The sequence below is a fragment of the Leptinotarsa decemlineata genome, unplaced genomic scaffold, assembly GCF_025532065.1.
Source record: "Leptinotarsa decemlineata unplaced genomic scaffold, Ldec_3_MD MMD2_tig00026354_RagTag_RagTag, whole genome shotgun sequence".
Taxonomy (NCBI): domain Eukaryota; kingdom Metazoa; phylum Arthropoda; class Insecta; order Coleoptera; family Chrysomelidae; genus Leptinotarsa; species Leptinotarsa decemlineata.
Genome location: NW_027412702.1, coordinates 8,551,916 through 8,576,738, shown reverse-complemented (window position 1 = coordinate 8,576,738; position 24,823 = coordinate 8,551,916). Strand labels below are relative to the sequence as shown.

Sequence of the window (24,823 nt, the reverse complement as noted above, 5' to 3'; positions counted from 1 at the left end):
CGAACTGCGAGTATGGATTAGAAAACATTACTCAGACACTAATAGCTGTACTCCAAGCTCAGAAAGTTATCTGAAAGTAATTAAAAGCCTGGAGAAAAGTATTAATAAAAAAATGCAGCTACAACCTGACTATATTGAAATAAATTATCAAGAATGGCAGATAGTTGTTTCTAAGGAGGGGAAATGCTCCATCAAAAGAATTAATTAAATCATAAAAAAGAAGATTTTGAACAGATTTTTGTGTAACTTGAAAGTTATTCATGAATTGTTTATGCAATACATATAAGGGTTCTTCAAATCTGTCACCTCCAAGAAAAGCACACAATACGTCACTGGATATTTTCATTCGTTGTGGTGATAACTCGGTAAGAGCTGAATTGTGATCTGATAGCTCTACACATGAGATAAGGTTTAATATTAGTAGACAATGGTAGTAATGTCTAGTGTATTCAAGAATAAATTGATTTCTGATTTTCGAAAAAATTCAGTAGGTACATTGACTTTTATGGAAATTGTAGTAAAAATAAGATCTGTTTACGAAATTGACATACGAACTATTTTTTGAAAAGCCCATCGTCTATTCTGAAATCTCTTCATAATCCAGTTGAAGTTGTAATGGAAGTTAAGAGGGTGTTTTCATCAGAAGTGGGACAAGAGGACCATGTTGTTTTGGTTTCTTTCCCCACCAGTTTCCAAAGACAACTGACTGGCAACGGTCATTTTTTAAATTTACTGGATGATGCTTCAGAAATGTATCAGTTGACACTTGAAATCTGGCCCAAATTTAGGAAAGCGCTAGCTGTTACCCCTTCGACAACGTTTAAAATTGAAAAAAATCCGTCCGTATTTTCCGTGGTATACCTACCTGAACTATTTGAATTTTCGTCGATTTTCTTATTTTTTGCTTTGGTCCCATTACAAGCTCGAAATATTAATATCATATGTATATCACAAAATGACGAATAAATTAATAAATATCATTGAAGTTTCAGAATTAGCAGAATTTTGGATATTCAAATCCCTTAGAATCTAAATGTCCTCAATCCGTTCCTGTTACGGAATGTGTATAAAGGAATTTTGTACTGTTATTCTCTTTTGAAAATACCGCCCGATTGAGTAGTTTCATGATTTAACCTAGATGGCACAAAATAAAGGTAGGGTTATATCTATTTTTAACTTCTTCCAATTTTCTTATATTATTATCTCGATCTTCGAGACTTTCAGATGTCTCCTTAAGAGTCTGACATTTACTTCAAAATAATTTATTCGTTCTTTTTGTCAAAATTTAATTTATTCATTGAATCTTTAATTAAAATATATTATTGCTTTGTTGATTTTTGTTTATAAAACAAGTGAAAATGCCCGTTTTTCATACAAAAACAATTGAATCTATTTTGGATCCAGTTGCACAACAGGTAACTTGATTTTGTTTCTATTATTCACGATTTTTTTATATTATTTTTAGCTCACTAGTCATTGTTTTCCTAAAATTGTGGAAATGTCAACATATCCTAAACTTAGCCCAGGTTCTAAATGACATAATTGAAACGACCCAACCTTTCAATTCGCATATCTGTTATCATTATAGTTATCATTATGAAAAATTCTCATTTCCTTTTGTTATTGATAGAATTACAAATAAGTAGGCGTTGTCCTAGGCTTTGATAAACTAAAGTTGTGCTTAATCAATTGTGTTTTTGTTTTGACATTTCATATCCATTATTTTTGATCTTGTTTTATGCATCATAAACCTGCCTGTATTTAAGTCTAATGAAAATAAAATTATTGCGTTCAACATTTTCCTCTCGCCAAATAAGGTTGTGACACCATTGATTGTTTATGCTCAAATGCTATTTCACTAAGTATGTTATGCCCACTTTTATGATAATTCCTTGGAAAATATAACAACACTCACACCTACACTCCCATTAAACTAGAAACTTCAAAATTAGGTAATACATGCAGATATTACTAGATACAATTGATTGATTATCAAATGGATATTAATTCAATAATATAAAAAGAAAAATATTAATAATAAGCATGGATAGGCTCCACATTCATTGTTGAAAAAAATTACCTAGAACCCATAGCCACCTGGAATTTTCAACTCTTACCGCTTAAAAATGAATTGTTGATTGCAAAGAAGCTGAAATGCTGCAGTTTGGGCTGTAATTTATTTATCAGCATCTTATAAATTCGAAAGCCTTTCACAATTCAGCCAATATCTGAAGAACCATATGAGCAGAGAGGGTCAAAGAGAGGTAGCTGGTTGCTACCTCTTGCACATGACTCTCTAGGGCCTGAATCATGTGCTGCAAGGAACTTGAATTCATGCAATGTTTCACAAGTTCATTGTGCATTTTCTCAGGTGATTTCTGGTTTGTAGACGAAAACATCCTTCACCTTCTGGATGTCGAATCTATGCTATATAATTAACTTCGGGTGGAACAACACCACTCATGACATGTAATCGCAATAAAAAAGATCTCCTTCTATCACAAGTATTAGTTTGCAGTTTGAATTGTAATTTTCATTGTTACAGTCACCCTACAGGAATGCAAAAAGTTTGAAATGTATATGGCACGTCAAAATACAATCTTTTAAAACTCCTTATTGTGGAGAGGGTGTAATGAATGATAAAAATCCAATTTGAATTCTTACCAATCCCCCTACCAGCTTGAATTTTACAAGGTATGTTAGGAGATACCTCAAGAATATTCCATATTAATTTTATCAATTTGCGAAAGGGGTGAGGGGTGTACCTACTTCACTTTATTATAATAAAAACCGTACTTCATATCTTGAAATTCACAGAGTGTATTGGGGAATTCCCCTGGAATCTTTCCCCTAATGATGGGAGTCCTTTCATAAAAATACTGCCAACTTGAAATTCACAGGGTGTGTTGGGAAAAATAAACATTCTATGACATTTTTTTTCATTTGTAGAGGAAAGAGGGGGTGTAATCTTCCGCTGAATAATGAAAGCAGACAAGTCCTTGCCAGCATGAAATTCACAGGGTACCCTTTCTCTGAATGATTATATTCATACATGAATCTCTTAATTAATTCATCAATATCACCTATTTGCAAAGGGGGTGAGAAAGTTCTGCAATCGTTACAGTTAATCTGTTGATTGAAACAAAATTCTCAGGATATATTTGAAGACTTCCCAGATCTCTTTCTTGGTAGTTCCATCAATTTGCAGTTCCTCCTAAATAATTAAGTCCTTTCATATAAACATTCAGTTTGAAAAACACAGGAGATACATTGAACATTCTCAACATTTCTATCTATATAATTACAAAATTAGATGAAGGTGTTCAATGTATCCCTGAATAATGAAGTCCAGACATAAGAACTTTCAGAATGATACCGGCTTGAAATTTATAGGAAATCTATGTTAATTTCAATAACTTCCAAAGAGGCTAAGGAGGTGTGATCTACCCCCGAAATGATAACATTTCCTTCATTATAATACTACCAGCTTGAAATTCACCGGATGGTTTGAAAGATATATTAGATACATTTCCTAAGTTTCATCTATTTGCAAAGGAGATAAGGAAATGTTATCCTCCTCAGACATGATTCTCTCAATTAAAATATTGCCAGCTTGAATATCACAGAATATATTGAAAGACATCTCAATTGCATTCATCAGTATCAATATCACTTTATGAAATGTTATTGTTATTCTGTTTATTCAAGGGGAAATTTACCCCAAATTTATTTTATATATTGCCTTCTAACATATCTTGTGAATTTCAAGTGGGCTGTATTTTTTCTGAAAGGTCACAAGTGGCATTTTTATTATTAGGAAGTGACTCATCCCTTTTACAAAGTGACGAAATTGACATGAAATATTCTTAAGGTGTTTCTTACTGTTTATTTCAAACTGGTAGTATTTGTCTCAATGAATTTATATCGATATTTATTTTTTGAGAGTGGAATAGCCCCCTCAACCCCTTTGCAGAGTTTTTTTATATAAATTACTCACATACTAATCCTCTACGTCCGTGAGCGGGCGGGAACTCTTGTTGATGAGTTCCCGCCCGCTCACCGACGTAGAGGAAAGTTCTAAACTTCGCCATTGCACCAACATCTGTGCCCACTTTGGAAATAATAACTGCAGTAGAATCCACCAGATCCTTTATGGATCAGATCGAGGTAAAAGAATTCAGATGGAAAATCAGAGAACAGCTAGATCGAGAACCAGTTCCAACTTCTAACGTCAGCAATGAAGAATGAAGAGCCCTGAACGGGCTACGTATAGACAACACCATCAAGATCTTACCTGCAGATAAGGGAAACTCTACTGTTGTGATGGATACTGATCTCTATGAGCAGAAGATCGAAGAGGTGCTTCAGAAAGGAAAATACACGAAGATCGTAAGAGACCCTACTGCATCAATTGAAAGGAAGTTGTACCAGACTTTGAAAAAACACCAAGTCTATTTTTCGGAAAAAGAGAAATCATCGATAACACCGTACCACAGTGAGCCCCCTCACTTGTAAGGACTACCCAAAATCCACAAAAAGGATGTTCTGCTCAGACCGATCATTAGCTACAGAGATTCAGCCACTCAGAACTTGTCCAGATTTTTAATACCAATAATTAAACCATTGCAAGTTAAAACATCATCTTTTATGAAAAATTCAAGGTATTTCGTTGAACTACGGGGAAATCGAAGTCAAAAAACTGGATCAACTGATCAGTTTCGACGTGGAAAGCCTCTACACCAACGTTCCTGTCGAAGAAGCACTTCAAATCATACAGAAGAAGCTATCCGAAGATGGGGATCCGGAAGATAGAACAAACTTACCGATACAAGTAATCATGGAATTACTAGGATGCTGTGTACGTAACTGCTACTTCCAACTGAAGGACGAATTATTTACGCAAGATGAGGGACTGCCAATGGGATCGCCACTTTCACCGGTTGTAGCTAATATATATATGGAGTGGTTTGAAACTCTGGCCATTGAAGAAGCCCCGAGTCTGGTTGAGATACGCAGACGACACCTTCATAATATAGAACCATGGAAATGCAGAACTAGACACTTTCCTGAAGCACATCAACAACGTAAGTCCTTCCATCACTTTCACAATGGAGAAGGAAGTCCACAACGAATTGCCTTTCTTAGACGTATTGGTGAAGAGGACCGACACTAAATGATAAACATCTGTATATCGAAAACTCCCTCACACAGGACAGTCTCTGAACCAGAAATCCAACCACCATCAATCGACTAAGAGAGGAATCATCAAGACTCTACTAGACAGTGCTTTCGGGCTCTGTAATACAAAGGAAGGTCTCGAAAAGGAACTAGGCATCATCAAAAACGACCTTCAACGGATTGGTTACTCCAGAGTGATGATAAAACAGGCTTTAGCTAGAAGACAGCAAGAGCTCCACAAGGAAGAGAAGCCACCACAACCAGTAATTGTACTTTCCTACATCAGAGGATTATCGGAAAGAATAAAAAGGATTGGGTCCAAGTATAACATCAGGACCTGCTTCAGATCTGGGAACACTATCCGTAGCAGACTCACGAAAACCAGGCCACAAAACGCAAACTGCGATTCCAAGAATTGCATTTACCGGATACCCTGCAAGTGCGGAGAATCATACATCGGTGAAACTAAGATGCCATTGGAAGTTCGCATTGCTGAGCACAAGAGGAGAAACCAGCAAATCCAGAATAGCAGATCATGTTTGGACTCATCAACATAATATCAAGTGGGCTCGAGCTGAAATCATCCACAAAGAGGAACATTGATTTAGGAGAAAATTCAAAGAAGCCGCGTATATGTTGTCCAACAACGCATTTAGTCAAGCCAGCGTAGAGATATGTAACATATGGAAACCTCTAATCAAGCGAAAAACGACCAACTCCCGCCAAACGGTAATTTCCCGCTAAAACCAATGGAGCGGTGAGAGGGAAGAGGGGATAGGTGAAAGCACTCGAATGACCTATAAATAGTCAGATCTCGGAGGAATAAGTCCAATTATCACCCGAAGACGATTGTGGATACTAACAATCGAAACGTCGTGACGTAACTTGGTTTGGAATCTTAATTTTTATTTTCCATTTTTTATTAATAATATTTTCAATTTCCAGCTTTTACTAATATTTCAATTTTTTGGTTGTAGCTTGTGTTATTTCTTTATAATTTCAGTTTTTTTGTTTAATAAAATTGTCATTTTCGGTTAATCTGTTTAATTTTTTTCAGGGATTTCAAATCTATTTATATTATATTAGACAAAAGAAGTCCGAACTGATGAAATACTCCACGAAATATTGTCAACCACCTTCAAACAAAAATCTAAAACTGATGAAGAAAGTTTATTAAGTATTTCCTAACACATTTTTTGCGAATATCAAATTTCAATAGGGAGTATTAAAAGAGTGTATTTTGACGTGCCATGTAAATTTCAATTTTTCCTATATCAAAAATCTATGTTGAGAGGTATCGATTTTGCAGCGAAGCCACTGGTCAGTTGGTTGCTGGAATCAAAGTGGCTGCCAACTTCACACTGTTTGACAGGAAAACTATGAGTTCAGACAGAAACTTCATAGCGGACTGGTCCTGACAAGTCTGTAAAGTCATCAATGTCTGGAGCATTTTTCTCCAAGGCAGTAACCCGAGTGGTCAATGAGCTAGTCTTGGTTTTTGACAGTGAACAAGATGACTAAACATATGTCGTGGAAACCGAGGTGGAAACCTGATAAGCCCACGTCAAAGGAACTGAAGTCAATTTACAAGACCTCAACTCATCAAAGCATGTGACCTTTACATTTCTCAGGTCAAGCTTTCTGAATTCAGTTATCATGGCCTGCCATAATAGTGTCTTTGACCACTATGCATTGGCTCTTGATATGTTCATCATATGGGTTCTTAGCCTACATCCATTCATAATGTAACATCACGGTACTGACGAGATATCGGTGTGAAGAGTGAGAACTGTCAAATCTATAGTAACTACTGAATTCCCACGCTCTACCCAGATCATACTTGATATTCTGTTTCTGGTTTTGCAGAAATGCCCTTGTTACACTTGAATATCTTCACTTAAACAGACTTTCCTTTAAGAAGTAAAAATCTAGGCTGAACAGGTTTCATTATCAAGAAATAGAAAGTGTATAAGTTCATATAATTAAATATTTTAAAAGTAACAGACCTTGTACACACATTTACAATTGATACAGTTCAATATACCTTCAGTCTAGTTTACAACTGTTATTGAAATGATTGTTGTTTCACATCAATTCCATTTTAATTGATCAATACATTTTATTTGTTTCAGGTATCCAAATTGGTTATCCTACATGAGGAAGCTGAGGATGGCATACCTATGCCTGACCTTCAACTACCAGTTAGGTCAGTCAGCAATGCTGTTTTAAACTTGGTCAAAGTAAGTGTTGAAATTATTTTTTAAATCCCGTAATAAACTTTTTCAGTCGTTTCAATCTATAGTTAGCATTCAAGAAAATCAATAATTGAACTCTACCTGATGTCTGAAAACAGTACATTAATCTACCACCAAATTCTCAGTGATTGATGCTATTGACTTTTAGAAAAAAGTAAATTTCATGATTTTTCAAAGAAGTATATATGTGTATGTACATGTATGTGAATATGTGTATGTATATGTATGTGAATTGAATAAATTGATTGATTGATTGATTGATCTTATTTCCAAAGCATTCTTCTGAAACATAAATATTGTGAAAGAAATGTTTTTTTCAGCAAAAACATGAGTGTCTAAAAACACAGTTTGATAAACCATATATGGCTGGTTCGTGAGGTGATACACTAAACTTTAAATTTTACTTTAGGTTTAACTTTACGAAAGTATGGCGTATGTATGCTCCTACAGATTTACATTGTGACAACTTTACTGAAGTAAAAGTTAAAGTTTACTGTATTAATCAGCCATTAGATTGTGGTTGGTCAATCAGTTAATAGCTTCCAGGGATAAGTATTCTGAAAAAAGAATCTTACCTAGAGGTTTAAAACAAATCTGTTTAAAATCTGTTTTTCCGTTAATCAGCTGTCGCCCCCATACGATCGACAACTCTCAGAAGTTGAGAAACTTGTGCAAGCTAAGGAATAACGAGGTCTTACCTTTTAACGTGTGATTCCTAACACGGTAAATGAATTATATGCCATTTGGTTAGATTCAATAAGACAACACCTTCTAAATGTGATAGGAACATCAGAATTTGTTTTGACGAATCACTTGATTTCTCAAGTCATGAACACATTATCTGAAGGACCTCAACCTATATGGACTGTAACAATATGTGGTGTCAAAAGATGGAATTTCGCCCACATTACTCTTTAGTAATTAGCCATGGAACCATGAAACTGAAATATCTTTCTCGTAAAATGCAGAGGACATCCGGAACTCGTAATAGGAATACCTGTTTCAAAGCCAAACTAACAATATTTAAAATTTGAACTTCTTAAGTTAAACTCTTCAATGTACCAGAAGTTTACAACTTTATTCAAGATAAGTGGGAAAAAATCCCTTGTTAGGTTTCAGTCACCTCTAGGGAATACTGTACTATTCAGCAATACATATATTGTATTAGTATTTTATCAGTATTATCAACATAATATATTCAGTGTTGCAATAACTTCATTCCTTCCTGTTTTTTATGACTTTCTCAATTTTTAATTTTAAACTATCCTTTTTAGGTTGGTAGAGATACAATCAACAGCTCTGATGACCCAATTCTACGTCAAGACATGCCATCTGCCCTCGTTAGAGTGGAAAGGTCATCAAAACTATTGGAAGAAGCTAGTGATATGCTTAAACAAGACCCCTTCTCATCTCCTGCAAGAAAACGGTTGATCGAAGGTAGTGGAGGCATTTTACAGGTAAATACATAAATGACTGTTTTATTGACCAGATAGCAGATCCCATGATTTCATTCCAGGCCACTTCTGCCCTGCTACTTTGTTTTGATGAATCTGAGGTTAGGAAAATCATCAGGGAATGCCATAGGGTCCTTGATTACCTTGCAGTTGCTGAAGTTATAGAAACTCTAGATGAACTAGTACAGTTTCTGAGGGATTTAAGCCCTTGTCTAAGTAGAGTATCTAAAGAAGTCAGTGCCAGAGAAAAAGAGCTAACTCACCAGGTATTTCGTCACCATATAATTTTTTTTTTAAGATTATTATATTTTAATTAACAAACTTCGATAGAAAATGACAATAAGTTATGCATACTTCATAACGAATATGAAGCATGATGTAATGTGCCAATACAATCAAACCGTAAGACTTTTCTACGGTTCTGTAATGTATTTTACTTTTTGTACAAAAGCGATAACAATATTGAAAAACAACATAAATCTATTCATAAATTTATAATTTTTTAATTAACTGTCTCAATATTGAAAAGAATAAGCTCCTAATTTATTTTCGAGTGTGTTCCTAAAGTATGATCTTTTTTTCAATTAATTATTGTATTAGTTCCTACACCATTTGTAGATGTGCATGCATCTACAAGTCAACATAATCCTTATATCGAAATAAGCATAAGCATATTCAAATGCATAGAAATGTAACTGATGAAATTAGAATTTCCCTTAATTATAACATCATCATATATGCAAATTGTCTCGCAGAATTTGGAAAATTTCATAATACTACAGTAAAGAAATTTTACCAATATATATAAATTTATATAAATTTACCAATATATACCAATTTATATAAATTGATAGTGAAAAAATACTACACTTGATAGACTCCCTCTCCATCATATTGCACCTGAAGAACAACTCACAGCTGCTCTCAGAACTTGGTAGCATGTTCACAGAATATAAGAACACTAGCGAACCGCCCCGGCTCCGTACGGTTGCAATGCTGATACTAAACATACATATAAACGCGTGCAATTGCTTCTATGGGGCGAAGCGCAGCCTTCCACATGTTATTTATAGGCACCCGCCGCCGGCCCCGTTTGTTACCACCGCAACTGCTATGTCTCTGCATTATGAATCTATATCTTAATATTCTTTTAAATTACATGCTGTAAATGGCCATATTGATGTATATTGAATGCAAAATGTATTTAAGGTACTCAATTGCATAGGGATGAATGCTGTATTGCTTAAAATCACTTCATAAAAAAGGAATAAATAAAAAACGGTTATTGTGAGATAGACATATACCATCGCAAACTTTTTTGTAGACCTTTTTAAGATGTACAGTACTGTACATTATTTCGATCTATCTCATAGGGTTCAGCCAGCGTTTGCAATGTTAGCACAAAAATGTGTTTATTTATGACATCACATTAGAAACTTCAAAAATTATCATTGTTTCTCCTAGTATATTATGCATGGTATATGCATATAAGTCTTCCTCTTGAATCACTATTAAAAAACAGCACGTCAAAACCTACCTACTATGATGCTAATTGTCTAAAAGTTAACATTAAGAAATGTAATGTGTTGAGATTTTATAGAATGAGACAGCCTGTCATTGGAAACTACTCCATTAATGATGCAACTCTTCAAACTGTCAAAAGCTTGTGCGATTTGGAAATTACTTTCGATAAAGATCTAAGCTTTATTGATCATGTCAATAATAACTGTAATAAAGCATTCAGAATGCTCGGATTCATCAAAAGGAATACCCGGCATATTACAGAATATGATGCTATAAAGACATTATACTTTTCACTGGTTCGGAGTATTTTGGAATATAATAGTGTTATTTAGTGTCCTCTTTATGCTTGTCATAAAGAGAGGCTTGAAAAAGTGCAAAATCGCTTCTCTAAATATATAATTTGGAAACTTGGCCTACCCTACTTTGGATTTACCTCGCAAATGAGGCCGTCTGTATTAGATTTATTATCACTTGAGGACAGACGTAAACTTGCAATGGTTCTATTCCTTCATAAAATAATAAACTTCCATTACAATTGTTCAGCTATTTTAGATGACCTTTGCCTTTCTGTTAACTCAAGAGCCTTAAGAAGCAATCGCATTTTTTCATTTGGGTTGCGATTCCACAAGACTAACTATGGCTCGATGGCAATAAGTTGAAGGCTTCAAAAAAATTTCAATACATACTTTTCAGAACTTGATCTTTTTCATTTGTCATATTTAAAATTCAAAAAAATAGCAATTAGACGACTTCATCAAGAGATTGTTCATTAAACTTCTGAATAGTCGTTTATTATTTCTTTTAATAATCATAACTTATTCTAGTATTCGTACGTATTTTTTTTTTGAATTTGAACTTAATGTACTACCTGACAAATAAAAATGCATTCCTTTATTTAATATGAAGTAATAACTTGACTCTAGGGTTTGTTTGCACATTGATGTAACATTTGGAACTTTGTTACAATTCTGTAATGTACTTGACATAGTTACGTTTTTGTTTTATAATTTAATTATTCATTAGTGTTGAATGTCTTTAAGCTTATTTTTGTCTTTTTAATATTTTCTCTTTTTTTATGTTCCATTTGATATTTTATTAATAGTTTGTGGTGTATTGGACTGATATTTATTTTTAAGCAATTACAATAGTTTATATTAAGGATTTTACTCGTTGGGTTCATAACTGAACTCTAATGCTTGACTGGTTTCAACAATTGAAACTTTCTTGATGTACCATTTGGGATTTTGTAATAATTCTGTAGTGTATTGACCGATAAATAAATAAAACCGTTGCATAGTTTTGAAGATCTAAGCATACATATGGATAAACAGCGGGGAGCAACTTTGTTTTATACTATGTAGTGATAGGCTTCCTCAACTAGAGTCACGATTGAAGAGAACAAAATCTGGGCTATTAGGCCATGATCGAATGGAACCTAAAGTACCAAACATTTCGTCTGCTACTGCAGCATATCATCAGTGGTATGTATGTTTACTGAAAGGACTAAGATCATATCTTGAAGTGTCAGTAAAGAACAATCAAGACTTTGAGATATAACTTTCTTCCTCGCAGTTAACAGATATACCACTAATGGTATGCCACAGTAGCAGACGAAATGTATGTTACTTTAGGTTTCATTCGACCATGGCCTAATAACCCGAATTTTGTTCTCTTCAATCATGTTCATTGAGTTCGAAAAGATTGCAATCTGATAAATGGGTATTTGTGCTAGAAACACATGATTTTTCAAAGACTATCTTGTGACATCTGAAGTTGAACTTTTCCCTGGTGCCGTTTGTTTGAGATTCCCCTGAGATGATTAAGTGCTGTTTCATTTTCATTTTATTATGGTGATAGGCTTTATGAAAATGTCATTTTTTAATACTGTATGATTTGATGGAATATGTTATGGAATAGTAACATTAGGAAACTGCCTGTCCTATATGATTCAGCAAATGTTCTGTTTTGTAATTGCTTCTGTACAGCAAATTTGCGAATTATTTGCCTTTCAGTATGACAATGTGCATATATATAGGATTGGTAAATTTCATTTCGAAATGAATGAATTTAACTTGTTTCAGGTTCATGCAGAGATTTTAGTGAGATGTCTAGATCAAGTGAAAACTTTGGCCCCAATTTTGATTTGTTCAATGAAAATCTACATACATATAGTATCTCAGGGAGGAAAAGGTGCTGAAGAAGCTGCGGAAAACAGAAACTATCTGACCCAGAGAATGACAGATGAAATCAATGAGATTATTAGGGTTTTACAGCTGACCAGTTATGATGAAGAACAGTCAGAATTGGATAATTTAACTGTATTGAAGAAATTGCAAAATGCAATAACCAATAAAACAAATGCGGCAAATGACTGGTTATTTGTAAGTCATACTTTATTTGTATTAAACTTATCTGAAATTCTGAAACTATTTCAAGGATCCGAATGCTGTGAAAGGTGGTGTGGGAGAAAAGTCCTTAAGACAGATTATTGATGCTGCACAAAAAGTTGCTGAAAGGTATGTCATTTGATTAATAAATACCTTTTGTATTTTACAAAAGTTTTATATATTGGTATAAACTGCATGATAAGCTATACATTCTACAAACAGTTTTGTGTCTTGTCCCAAACATCCAGCGATTCTTGGATCGCTGAATTTTAATTTGTCAACATTAACAATTGCGATTCCAGATGTCTTCCGCACGATTCAGAAAATGTGAACAAACTTTGTTCTGACCTGACAACTATGACTGATGCATTATGCGAACTTCGTCAGGATGGTAAGGGTGCTAGCCCTCAGGCAGAATCTTTAGCAAGGGGTATTCGAGAAAAACTAGGACAACTTCAGCAGTCTGTTATGAATGCCGTTGTTGCTGTGGATAAGGCTGGATTACAACAGACTGCTCACACTGCGCAAGGAAGGTAAATTAAATTAAAGTTAATTTTATTTCCTAAATTTTCAATGAGCAGAAATTCAACACATCAATGTTAATTCCAGGTTAGAACAGGCACGGAAATGGCTCTCCAATCCAGGCCAGGATGACAGAGGTCTTGGACGTAGGGCTATAACAGCAGTTGTTGGAGAAGGCCGAAAAGTAATTAGCCCCAATTCAAGATTTATATGAACACACTATTTCATATGTTTCTAGGTTGCAGATGGGTTACCAGGAATCCAAAAAGCTGAAATCCTTCAATTATGTGATGAAGTGGATTCCCTCTCTCGCCAATTATCTGATCTGTGTGTCCAAGGAAAGGGTAACTCGCCACAAGCTCAGGAAGTAGCAAGAAGATTATCTCAGAAGTTGCACGAACTCAAAGAAAAAATCAACCAAGCTGTGGTAAACAGGGTTGTTGAAGATTTCATTGATATTGTTACTCCTCTGAAGCAATTCACCGAAGCAGTTTTAGTACCTGAAGGTTCAGCTAACCGGGATCAAAACTTTTCTGATAAAGCCGCTAATTTACAGCAGTTTTCAAACAGAGCAGTGAAAACCGCTAAAATGGTAGCAGCTGGTGAGATATATACTTACAGATATATACTTTTGAATAAGTAGTTCTCAAATTATTTGTAATCATACTCAATTTCTTGTGCGGTTACCCAAATTTTGGGAATCACTACACGTATCTGATAAATGCTATGAATGAATGCAATCTATTCTAAAATATTTTGAGAAACACAAAAACTAAACTAACCAAAATCAAAGATCACTTGTACTAGGTGTGTTACAGACATCTTTCCTTCAACACAAATTCTCATGTGCGAATCAGTTATTTCTAATGTATATTTTTACATTTTTAGATTGGCTTTTTTATTTGAAGTGACTTTTGCTAATACATTCCTACACCTTCATATACGGATTTCAAGATATACAGTTGATAGTTGCACCCCTCTCAACTTTTGAACAGGACAAAATATCAAGGTCGGATAAAATTTGGGTAAAAAGGTATCTTTTTTGGTAACGTTTGATAAGAAAGACAATAGTGTTGCATCACTCAAAGTCTTGTGATAGCTCCTTTGATAGCTATTTCAATTATCTATCCAACATTTTTTAATTTTTGTAAATTGGATCAACCTCTCCTGAGTAATTAGCAGTTTATATGTTTAAAAAATTCTTGTAACAAAATTTTCTCATTTTGTCTCAATCTCTGGTAGGTTTAACTTTCTCAGAAATGTTGGTGAGCTAGATATTGAATATATTTTAGGATCATGGGTGGTATTCATTCATAACCACTTCCAAATTTTCAGAATCATATATATTATTTTGTTTTCCGGATACATTTAATGGTCTACTAAAATTGGCCACTCTGTATATATATATATATATATATATATATATATATATATATATATATATATATATATATATATATATATATATATATATATATATATATATATATATATTGTTAGTAGCTATTATAAAGAATGTGATATAATTATTTTTACTAATAAGTTTAATTTTTTCCTACTAGGGAGTAGCTCTGGCAATAAAAAAATGGCGGAAGCTCTCCAGAGTGCTGCCAATCAAGTGGAAAGTTTAACACCCCAGTTGATATCTGCTGGTAGCATTCGAATGAACTACCCATCATCCAAAGCTGCTGACGAACATTTTGAAAACCTACGTCAACAATATGCCGAAACCTTAACTAAAGTTCGGAACTTGTGCGATGAGGCCACCGATTCTGCCGATTTCATAAAGTCATCTGGTAAATATTTATAATCTAATATTTTTCTTCGGTACCATGAATACTCAATGATCTTTTTGTAGAGGAGCAGATGAAAAAACATACATTTTTGTGCGAAGAGGCCATAAAGAACAAACAACCTCAGAAGATGGTTGATAATACTTCTGCAATTGCCAGACTTGCCAATAGAGTTCTTCTTGTTGCTAAACAGGAATGTGACAATTCGGAAGATCCAAATTTCATTGAGAACGTTAACAAAACTTCAGATTTACTCCAAAATTGTAATGTAAATTTTCATATTGGTGACCAAAAATTAAGTTTTTTTTTATTAAAGGCGTTCCTCCTATGGTGCAAGATGCAAAGTTTGTTGCAGTTAATCCATCTGATGCAAATGCTGTATCTAAATGGAGGGATTCAAACAGAGGGGTAAGAATATGGGAATAAGACTCATCTCTGTTCAATAACCTGAATAGTACGGAGAATATCATGATTAATATCGCCAAAAGCTTTCAACGTCCAATAATTTTCCCCGTGTATAAAAAAGTGTTCCTGATGGAGGTAACGTGTTTTGAATGTTTCAGCTATTAAATGCTGTGGGACAAGTTCGCCAAGCAGTTCAGATCCATCCGGAATTACCGCCATTACCTGATATAAATTCACTGAGTTTGGGTAAGCCAATAAAACTCATTTTCAGTTCATTTCACATTTAAGTGTAATGTTTCTGTAAATTTAAAACTTAACTTGATTCAAAACTTGAAGTTTATTTTATAAAAATATTTTTTGCCTCATCTCACATCTGACGTTTTATATAAAAGACTCAATAGCTCAAGTTAACATTTTTCTGTAAATTAGAGCCATATATTAATCATTAATCTGTATATAACGATAATATTTTAACTAACTACTTATCTTTTTCAGAGTCTACGCCAAGCAATTACTTTATCGATAAAGGTATACTTTTGGGGCTTCTATAATATTTTTCAAAAAGGCATTGTATTTCATTTATATATTCCACTTCAGTTTTATCACTTCATATGATTGATAAAGCAGTGCATTTCAGGTTTGAATGAATTTTGATTTAGTTATTACTAATATTACCTAATGTTTCGTTGTAGGAATTTTAGTAATTTGAAAAGAAGAGTCATGCTATAAATTACAATTTCAGAAGGATTAAAATTACAATTATTTGTACATATTGCAAAACCTAAACACGTGTTTCAAGTTTGTAGAACCTTTTCATTTCCATGGTCTCTTCTAGTTGTAAAACGTATAACCTGTACATATAGAACCTTCTTTTTTTTAATAAGCTTCAAACTTCCACAATATTATTATTTATTTCACGAAACCATTCTCTAGGTATAATGCCTTTATTGAAAAAACCTTGCATACATATTCTATGCTACGTAGTTTGCCTTGTTAATGCTAAAATTGTAGTTGGCGAACCGCTGAGAAACACACCAACACCTGGCAGGGAGTTTGGGACTCTCAGTCCCTCCCACCATCAACAAGGGCGGGTCAGCCCATTGCCTAAGTGGGCAAGAGGTACTAATATACCCTCTATATTCAAGTTAATTCAATTCCCATTGACAAATGTTTTTATATTTATTTATTATTTCTGCAAATCTGCTGTCAAATTTTACTTTATTATAGTTGGTGAAATCCTTTCAAAAAATGTTACTTGTCACTGTGTTACATTGTTCCCACAACAATGTGGTGGTTTTCAATACAACAGAAAAATTAGTCTGGAGAATACCAAATATTTCTGTAGATGTTAAACCTAGGGGTTCTTTAATAAGTGTCAGTTATAAAAAATAAACGACTCCATTCAATGACTCAATAATATATTCGTCAATTTCTTTATAGTCTTCTACTCAGGTGATTGCTCTGAGTTTTTTTTTGTATTCCCAGCTGATTGGAAGTGGCTACCCACTGGTCAGAGGAAGTCTGAAGCATCGGGGCACAGGTGAAGTTTATGTGAAAGATATCCATAAAGGTGCCGTTACCCATTATCTTATCATGACTGTCAGGCACTCTAAACACTCAACACTTAGATTCCAAATGTGACCTTCTCAGAAGGTTGGTGCTATTACTGTCGTATTATTCTGATGTCTCTTAAATTCAGACTACTTAAAATCTTAATTGGATATATAATTTTATTGCAGTTGTGTAAAATTGGGAAATCCAGTTCTACTCATCATAATTAATTATGATTCAAGCTGAAAACCTTACTTGATAAATGTGAATGACAATTTTAATTTGGTACTCCTAGATAAAATAGGTCCAGAATTGAAAATAGCTATTTAAAAAAAGGTGCCAATATTGGTAAATTGCAAGTCACACATTTTCTCATTCAATAATTTTATAACACAAAACAGAAGAAAATATATTGAAAACAACTAATGAAAAATCAAGTTCTATCCACTTAACCTTAAAAATTACCAATCGATATGTGCACGTTCACCAACAACTCGTCGAACTTTCTAAGCTATTACAGTTGAGTCAACGCGAGAATACAGATGCATCATTAGTTTGGGCATGCAATATGAGCCGACAAACTACTGAAAACGAAATGAAGTGTCCACTACTCTGAAAAGCCTAACCTTTTGATGCAGAATTTCATAAAATATTTTATATTCCATTTTTCAACTCTAATATGTGGCAGTTTAAATATTCCAGTATGCAGAATATTAGGACATGCCCAATTTGCTATTAAAATTTATGTTAAATTCATGTAAAATATTAAATGCCCACAGTTGATTACTGGCAAAAAAAACGAGCCTATTAACTTTTCAATAAACTGCTTGTAAACAATGTGAACTAATATCAAATATTAGTAATATATCATCAATTGATCCCAAATCTAAGAAATTGATGATGACTGACATTTGTATAGCCTACCTGTACCAGCTACCATCCAAACCAGAGCTCTCGCTGATTAAAGTCAAATGTCAACTCAGAAACATATTCAACAAATGTAACTTCCCCATAGAAATTAACACTTCCATTTTCAAATTACTTGCTTCTATCTAACAGAAAGATAGATATTTTCGACAGCAAATACTTCTCTTTAGGCCTTTGAACCCAGTAACATTTTTGATCAATATAATGAGAACTATGCAGAGTTCCATGCTATCTGATGAAAAACCATTTCTCGTAAAGATTCTACAGGTCTTCTCTTTATAATAAATATCACTTTGACATTTTGCTCTGTTTTTTCAGGATAAAAAGTTAATAAATAATACATTTTCTATGAGATTCTCTGACAATTTTTATAATCATTTTCTCATTCATTACTAAAGACATTACAATGGGCTTAACTCATATTTTCAAGGGAAATTTAGTTATTCCGTACTTTTGTACTCTTTCTTGGGAATCAAAAAAATATAATAGTAAGAATTGACGGCAGATTATATTTTGCTTTGGTATTGATTTTAAAATTGCCGTCTTTTAGGCGACAATTCAGACTTGCTTTGTCAAGAACTTGCCCCTAACTATCAAGAACCAGGTAATTTCAAATATATTTTTTTATTTTATGCTTTCGTAGGGTGGATTGATCTGTTCATTTTAATTGAGAGTATGGCAATGGTGGATGTTTTCAATGGGGCATTATGGCTTCAAAAACTTTCAAGCATGGGAAATGTCAGGCTGCTTGAATTTGAACTTGGGTGAAAGATATGACATAAGTTCCATTCTGTTGATAAAACTGCATTGTTTATATTTTATTTTCAACCGAGTTTTTAAACTTGTGGAGTAAGCATAGAGTTAATAAAAAGTAATCTGATGATCAATGAAAAATGTAACAATGGAGTTTTATTTGTTTTAGTGGTATTGGTAATACTCATTGCACTGCTGCTCTTGAATGCTTTGCTAGAAATGCTTCATCAGTTTTGTACAATTTTTTGGTGTTCTGGCTTGTTTATTTTAATGTTGAATATTCCTTAATAAAAGTTTTTTTTAAGTGATATTGTTGACTGTTCCCTTTTTTGGTCTTGAATGTTATTTTTGATCTTATGTCTTGACTTTTTCTTGTTACATGCATACAGGACATACAAGATTCATTCCTGAATATATCATTGAAGATGGTAATTTTAATGTACTTGTTGTGAATGTTAGCAAGCTTCTATCAGAGAATGGTATCCATTTTGTCAAAGGATTCATAATTCACAAAATTGCTTTTTTGACATTTAGAACAGGCTCCTCCAAGACCTCCTCTGCCTCATGACAGCGCACCTATAAGGCCACCACCACCAGAAACAGACGACGAAGATGACGTTTTCAAAACTGCTCCCTTACCCAGTCAACCAATAATGGTAAGTTGTGAAAAATATGTGAATTGTTTACTGGATATATTGTTTTTTATAACTATTGTTCCAAATGAATATAATCTACTGTGATTAAAAGTCCAATGTAAATACTTTCATACTCAAATGATAGTAATACATCATCAATTCGTCTGAAAATCTAAGAAATTGTTGACAACTCGGTTTTCTATAGCTATCTCCTTTTGACGTACTGATTGCAAGCTATCATTCAAACAAGACGCTCTCGCAGATTATTAGTAAACGTTATCCGTTTTATCTCCCTTCTTCACTTGTTAAAAGAAATGAATGCTATATGAAAGTATGCATTTCATTCTCTTGTCGGCCCAATTGTATTAATTATGTGCCATAAAAGCATAATGGAACACTACCAAAATACAAAAAAGACTTTTCATGATGAACAAATAGATCAGTCCAAAAATAAACGAAAAGAAATGCATTTCTGGTGATTGGGAAAATGCTCGTTTTGGATGAATATGTTTATTTAATTTCTCTTTCAATTTTGATGTTATTTGACATAATCTATACTTATAAGGGTATTATAGTAAAACGAGATCATTTTTATTATTAATTGATATTGGCCGACATTGATTCTTGAGACTATAACTTTGCGATTAACTACTCAGAATTGGGACATGAATTCCTCTTCAACCAACATCAGACTCTCATTAGACTACCTGTACTCACCTCTACATTTATTGAAATTGAGTAACTTACAGTAGCCTAAATATATTTTATCACCTTCAAGATGATAACTTCCACTAATATTTTCTCAATAAACTAAAGGTATAATATCCTAAGTTAATGTCAAACTGTGTGATACATTTCGTTTAGTATCTGCATTGACTCCCAGTAATCTTACAACTTGTGCTGTCTATTTTGATTTTTCTCATGGTTTTGATATTGAAATTTAAATCAACCTTATAAGACTTTTGGCATTCGAACATAGTCTAAACTCAAGCCTTATAAGAAATGTTCTCGATTGGCCTTTGATATCATCAGGGGTTGACGTAAAATTGAGATCAATTCGTAGAGTAGCTGTGTTTCTGAGTACCTTTGTTGGCTTAATAATCAATAAAATGAGCATACTATTGACTTTTGCTAATTATACCAGAAACAAAACCACCTTACAAATTACTATTAGTTTTGTGTCATCTGCCGAAGATACCAAACGCCAATTGAGAACGCCTGTAGTATCATACTTTGGGTTGGTAGCTTATTCAGATATCTGATTTTCTTTCATAGACAAGAAGTTATTCCAAAAGGTGTGAAATATCTGTGACAATTTGTACTCTTTCTTCCAGGTTGCAGCCCATAACTTGCACAGAGAAGTAAAACAGTGGTCGGCAAAGGACAACGAACTTATTGCTGCTGCACAAAGGATGGCAAAATTAATGGCTAATTTATCAGAGCTTGTTCGCAATGATGATAAAGGTTTTATCTTCTTGAGGTAAATCCCCTATTGGCACTCACTTTTTTTGTTCAAGGTTCCAAGAGAAATCTCATAGCTACAGCTAAAGCTATAGCAGATGCCAGCGCAGAAGTGACTAGAATAGCTAAACAATTGGCACGGGAATGCACTGATAAAAGAATAAGAACCAATCTACTTCAAGTTTGTGAAAGAATTCCAACGATTGCTACCCAGTTGAAGATTTTAACTACAGTTAAAGCTACTATGCTAGGATCTCAAGGTGAGAAATGATACTAATGTAGGTTGCTTCACTCCTGTTCAAATTGCAATTTGTGGTTTTCTGTCTATTAGCACAAGTTATTGTGTCTAAGAAGTTTTTTTTCGAAAAATAAGAATATTTTTTTCTCATTGTCCATGTATTTTGTTAGAAACCTGTAACGAATGAATGGGGTTCTTCTCAGAAAAAAAATTGTTTATTTAGATTGAATATACTGATTCAGAAGGAAACTTCTTAGCCATTTTCTTTTACAAGATATTCAACTCATGCTGTATATTTGCTTTTCGCACTGTCTTAGTTGAAGGAAAACAAATTAAAGGTAATAACATTTCATTATCGAATATTGTTAGGCAAAATTAATGTTCAACAATCTCAACATCAGATTATGATGTATTTGAAAAGTATCATGACTGTGATACATTATGAAACATGTATTTTGTCTTTATCTCAGTTAATGGCAGATTTGCAATTCTAGTACTAATTTCTAATGATTTATTAAGGTAGGTATTCAATACTACTACTTTATTGGGTTGTGAGTTAACCGAGTCATTTTCTTCTGTACATACTTTACCATAATATCTTTCGTTGCCATTATTTTTCTTTCAAATTGCAGTTCCATGTTAATTTGTCTGTATCCTTATATTTAATTTTGAAAAAATCATATTTCAAAAAATTATCTTATCTACTATACTCACAGTATAGACTTTGAACAATCTCTTCAAATAAAAAATTTGATATTGAATTTGAGACATAACTTACAGAGTTGTCCTCATATAAATAAGATTTCAGCTACCAAAACGATGCTGGGATTAGTATTTACAACACACTCAGATTTCAATGATCAACATCATTTTATTACAGTTGTAAATGTATTTATCTAGTATATACTCAAATATGGTTCCTTGGTCTGGTGTCCTAACATACACCTATAACACATCAAATAAATTTAAATGATGCCAGCATTCAAAACATACAGAGAGTATCCCAATCAAGAACTTATTACTGAACAGATTTTCACTTTTTGTCACTTGAAATCTATGAATATTTGAGCTTGTTTCTTTTTATAAAAGTTGGTCAACTATAGAATAGACTGTTCTTAATTATTAGCTAAAATTAACCATCATATGGTGTTTCTGATGACATTTGTAGCATGTAAAGGTGAATGTGCAATGTCTGGTCTTATGAGAGTTGTTTTAAACCAGAGGTTCCCAAACTTTTTTATCATAGACCACTTTCAAAATTTTGCTGGTTCCGATGGACCCCCTGCAGCTACATTTCTATAATATTCCCACAACTCGACAAAAAATGTGAAGATTAGATCTAACTATGGAAATTTGGGTTGAGGCTGCGTTCCAACCACGAATTAACAGTTTTCAAATAAAAACTGAGAATCAAAAAAGTTATTCCATCCGACTTTACTTTTTTGACATCTAGTCACACAAGGAACCAATCAATAATCACTTATTTTATTTGGAAATTTGGTAGTATATTTTCTTGTGTTATTTATTCAAATATGTAATTATTACACTATTACTCAGTCGTAATGTAATTAAAATTGAACATCAATAAAGTAACTTCTACACTACAATGACAATCACAAAAAAGTCATAAACTTGATAGGAGGGATGGTCTTGTTGATACACTGATAGCAAATTATCAGTATTTGGCTTCAGTTTTCGTAGGAATAACCGCAAATCTCCCTATTCTGTGATATAAAATCTGCAAGTTCTTACATGTAACAGTCGCTGACTATGTCGTTGACTATGCCGAACTTCGAAGATTCATTTGAGAATCGCTCACATACAGGAGCATCGTAGGAGCCTAATGACTTCTGATTCACATCTCCAATTCATCTTTTGTAGTGTCAGTGTGATGGGTATTGAATTTGTTAATTGGACGAACTCAACCTAACCTCATGCATACGAAAATTAATTTATTTTATTTTAGAATCGCATACATATTGGAGCATCATCTGAATTTCATAACACAAACCCCAGTACATGAAATAAACCGAAATGAAATATGAGAAGAAATTTTTTCATATTACTGCATACCGAAAATCTAATATTTTGTATTTATTTATAAATACAAAATATCAAAAAATACAAAATCTGATATTTTGTATTTATTTATAAATACAAAATATCAGATTTGCGGTATATTAATATTTTTCCTGAGTTCATCTTTAATATTTATAAAACTAGCTTTTGTCACTCTGTGTGGTCCTATTGAATTTCTTAATGAAATATTTTCTACAATTCATCATCATTTTAACAATTCTCCTAAGGCCCTACTTGTAAAACGTTTAATATCATTTCATACTGTCTTTATTTTATATGTTAAAAAAACTTTAATTTGATGGTTTTATTATTCTTCGAAATGGTATTTGTATTATTTTTATTGCTACATTTCAAATTGATACAATAATTCACTTTCCATGCTCAAAAGAATAGTACGCAATACAAACTCCATTCACGTCTTTATAACAACTTATTAATTAAGAATATTGACTACCAACTTTTCATATTTCTATAAGGTTCCGAAGAAGACAGAGAAGCAACTGAAATGCTGGAAGGAAATGCCCAGAATCTAATGCAAAGTGTCAAGGAAACAGTCAGAGCTGCAGAGAGTGCCAGCGTGAAAATCCATGCCCAAACTCACGGAAGGTTGAGATGGGTACGAAAGCAACCTTGGTATGCATATGCCTAAGACGTTTCGAAGGAGACTTTTGTGATTAGAGTCGATGGCTTATCCAGGAGGGGTCACTCTGTCTGTCACCAACTTCCCTTTCATGAAAAGACCGGTTATTTATTCTTGATCTATTTTGAATACCACTTTGAATTTTTTTATTTTCCATTTCATTTTTCGAAAAGAATTTGATATATTTTGCGAGTTAAATTAATAACCAAAACAATTTATATTTGACTAACTTTATTTATTTGATAACATTGACCTAACCAGAACTTTATACATATGATTAACGATAATGCAACTTAGATATGGCACCGCTTTGATCGTAAAACATAAATATATTAACAGGCTTCCAAATAATAGTGCCAAAACTTGAAAGAATCGTTAATCATACTAAATATTTGTAAGTACCCCAAGACAATCCTGCAATTTAAATAATCTCTTATGAAATTATGTTCTCATTAAAAAAGTTCACCGATACCAACTAGCATAGGTTTTAAAATATACCACAAGTGATGTAGAATTGCCTTGCCCAGAAATAGTTATTTTTATAAGCTTTAAATATAGATGAAGATTTAAATTTTTATGTGCAATAGTGCCAAATTATCCAGCCGTTATATATTTTGTTAGCAATAATTGTATTTGTTGAGCAATATAAATCATTGCCATTAGATATTCATATATTTTTCCTAAATTTATGTATACAGCTTTTATCGTTTTAAAAATGATTAATGTACTTGAGTGAAACTTTTTGTAACAAGTAAATTAATAAAATATTATATTCGTTTTTTCTGTATTAATTGTAGAATCATCTGAATATTATGATAGAACTGAAATACTTGATAAAAATAATAACATATTCAAAAACACATGAGATAGAGCTGTTACTTCAAAGAGGAAGATTTAATCTTCCTCTTTGAAGATGATCACTTGGTGATCGAAACACGTGTCGAGGTGTTATAAATAACGATTTGGTGTTGGGAAAAAAACTCCATTAATATTCATTACTACACCAAAGGTTCCAAACAGT

General features: G+C 33.2%; 1 protein-coding gene across 1 annotated transcript; it reads left to right on the top strand.

The window, feature by feature from the left end:
* Nucleotides 1–1,189: 1,189 nt before the first annotated feature.
* On the top strand, nucleotides 1,190–24,579 carry Vinc (Vinculin). Its single transcript, XM_023174183.2, has 20 exons — nucleotides 1,190–1,415; nucleotides 7,311–7,418; nucleotides 8,708–8,890; nucleotides 8,950–9,153; nucleotides 12,493–12,792; nucleotides 12,848–12,927; nucleotides 13,101–13,331; nucleotides 13,408–13,504; nucleotides 13,559–13,922; nucleotides 14,883–15,116; nucleotides 15,179–15,376; nucleotides 15,430–15,521; nucleotides 15,677–15,764; nucleotides 16,014–16,046; nucleotides 16,530–16,637; nucleotides 18,547–18,600; nucleotides 19,284–19,405; nucleotides 20,719–20,848; nucleotides 20,902–21,105; nucleotides 23,639–24,579. Exons 1-20 carry the CDS (start codon nucleotides 1,359–1,361, stop codon nucleotides 23,809–23,811), a joined length of 3,060 nt encoding a protein of 1,019 aa, XP_023029951.1. The 5' UTR covers nucleotides 1,190–1,358; the 3' UTR covers nucleotides 23,812–24,579.
* Nucleotides 24,580–24,823: the final 244 nt, after the last annotated feature.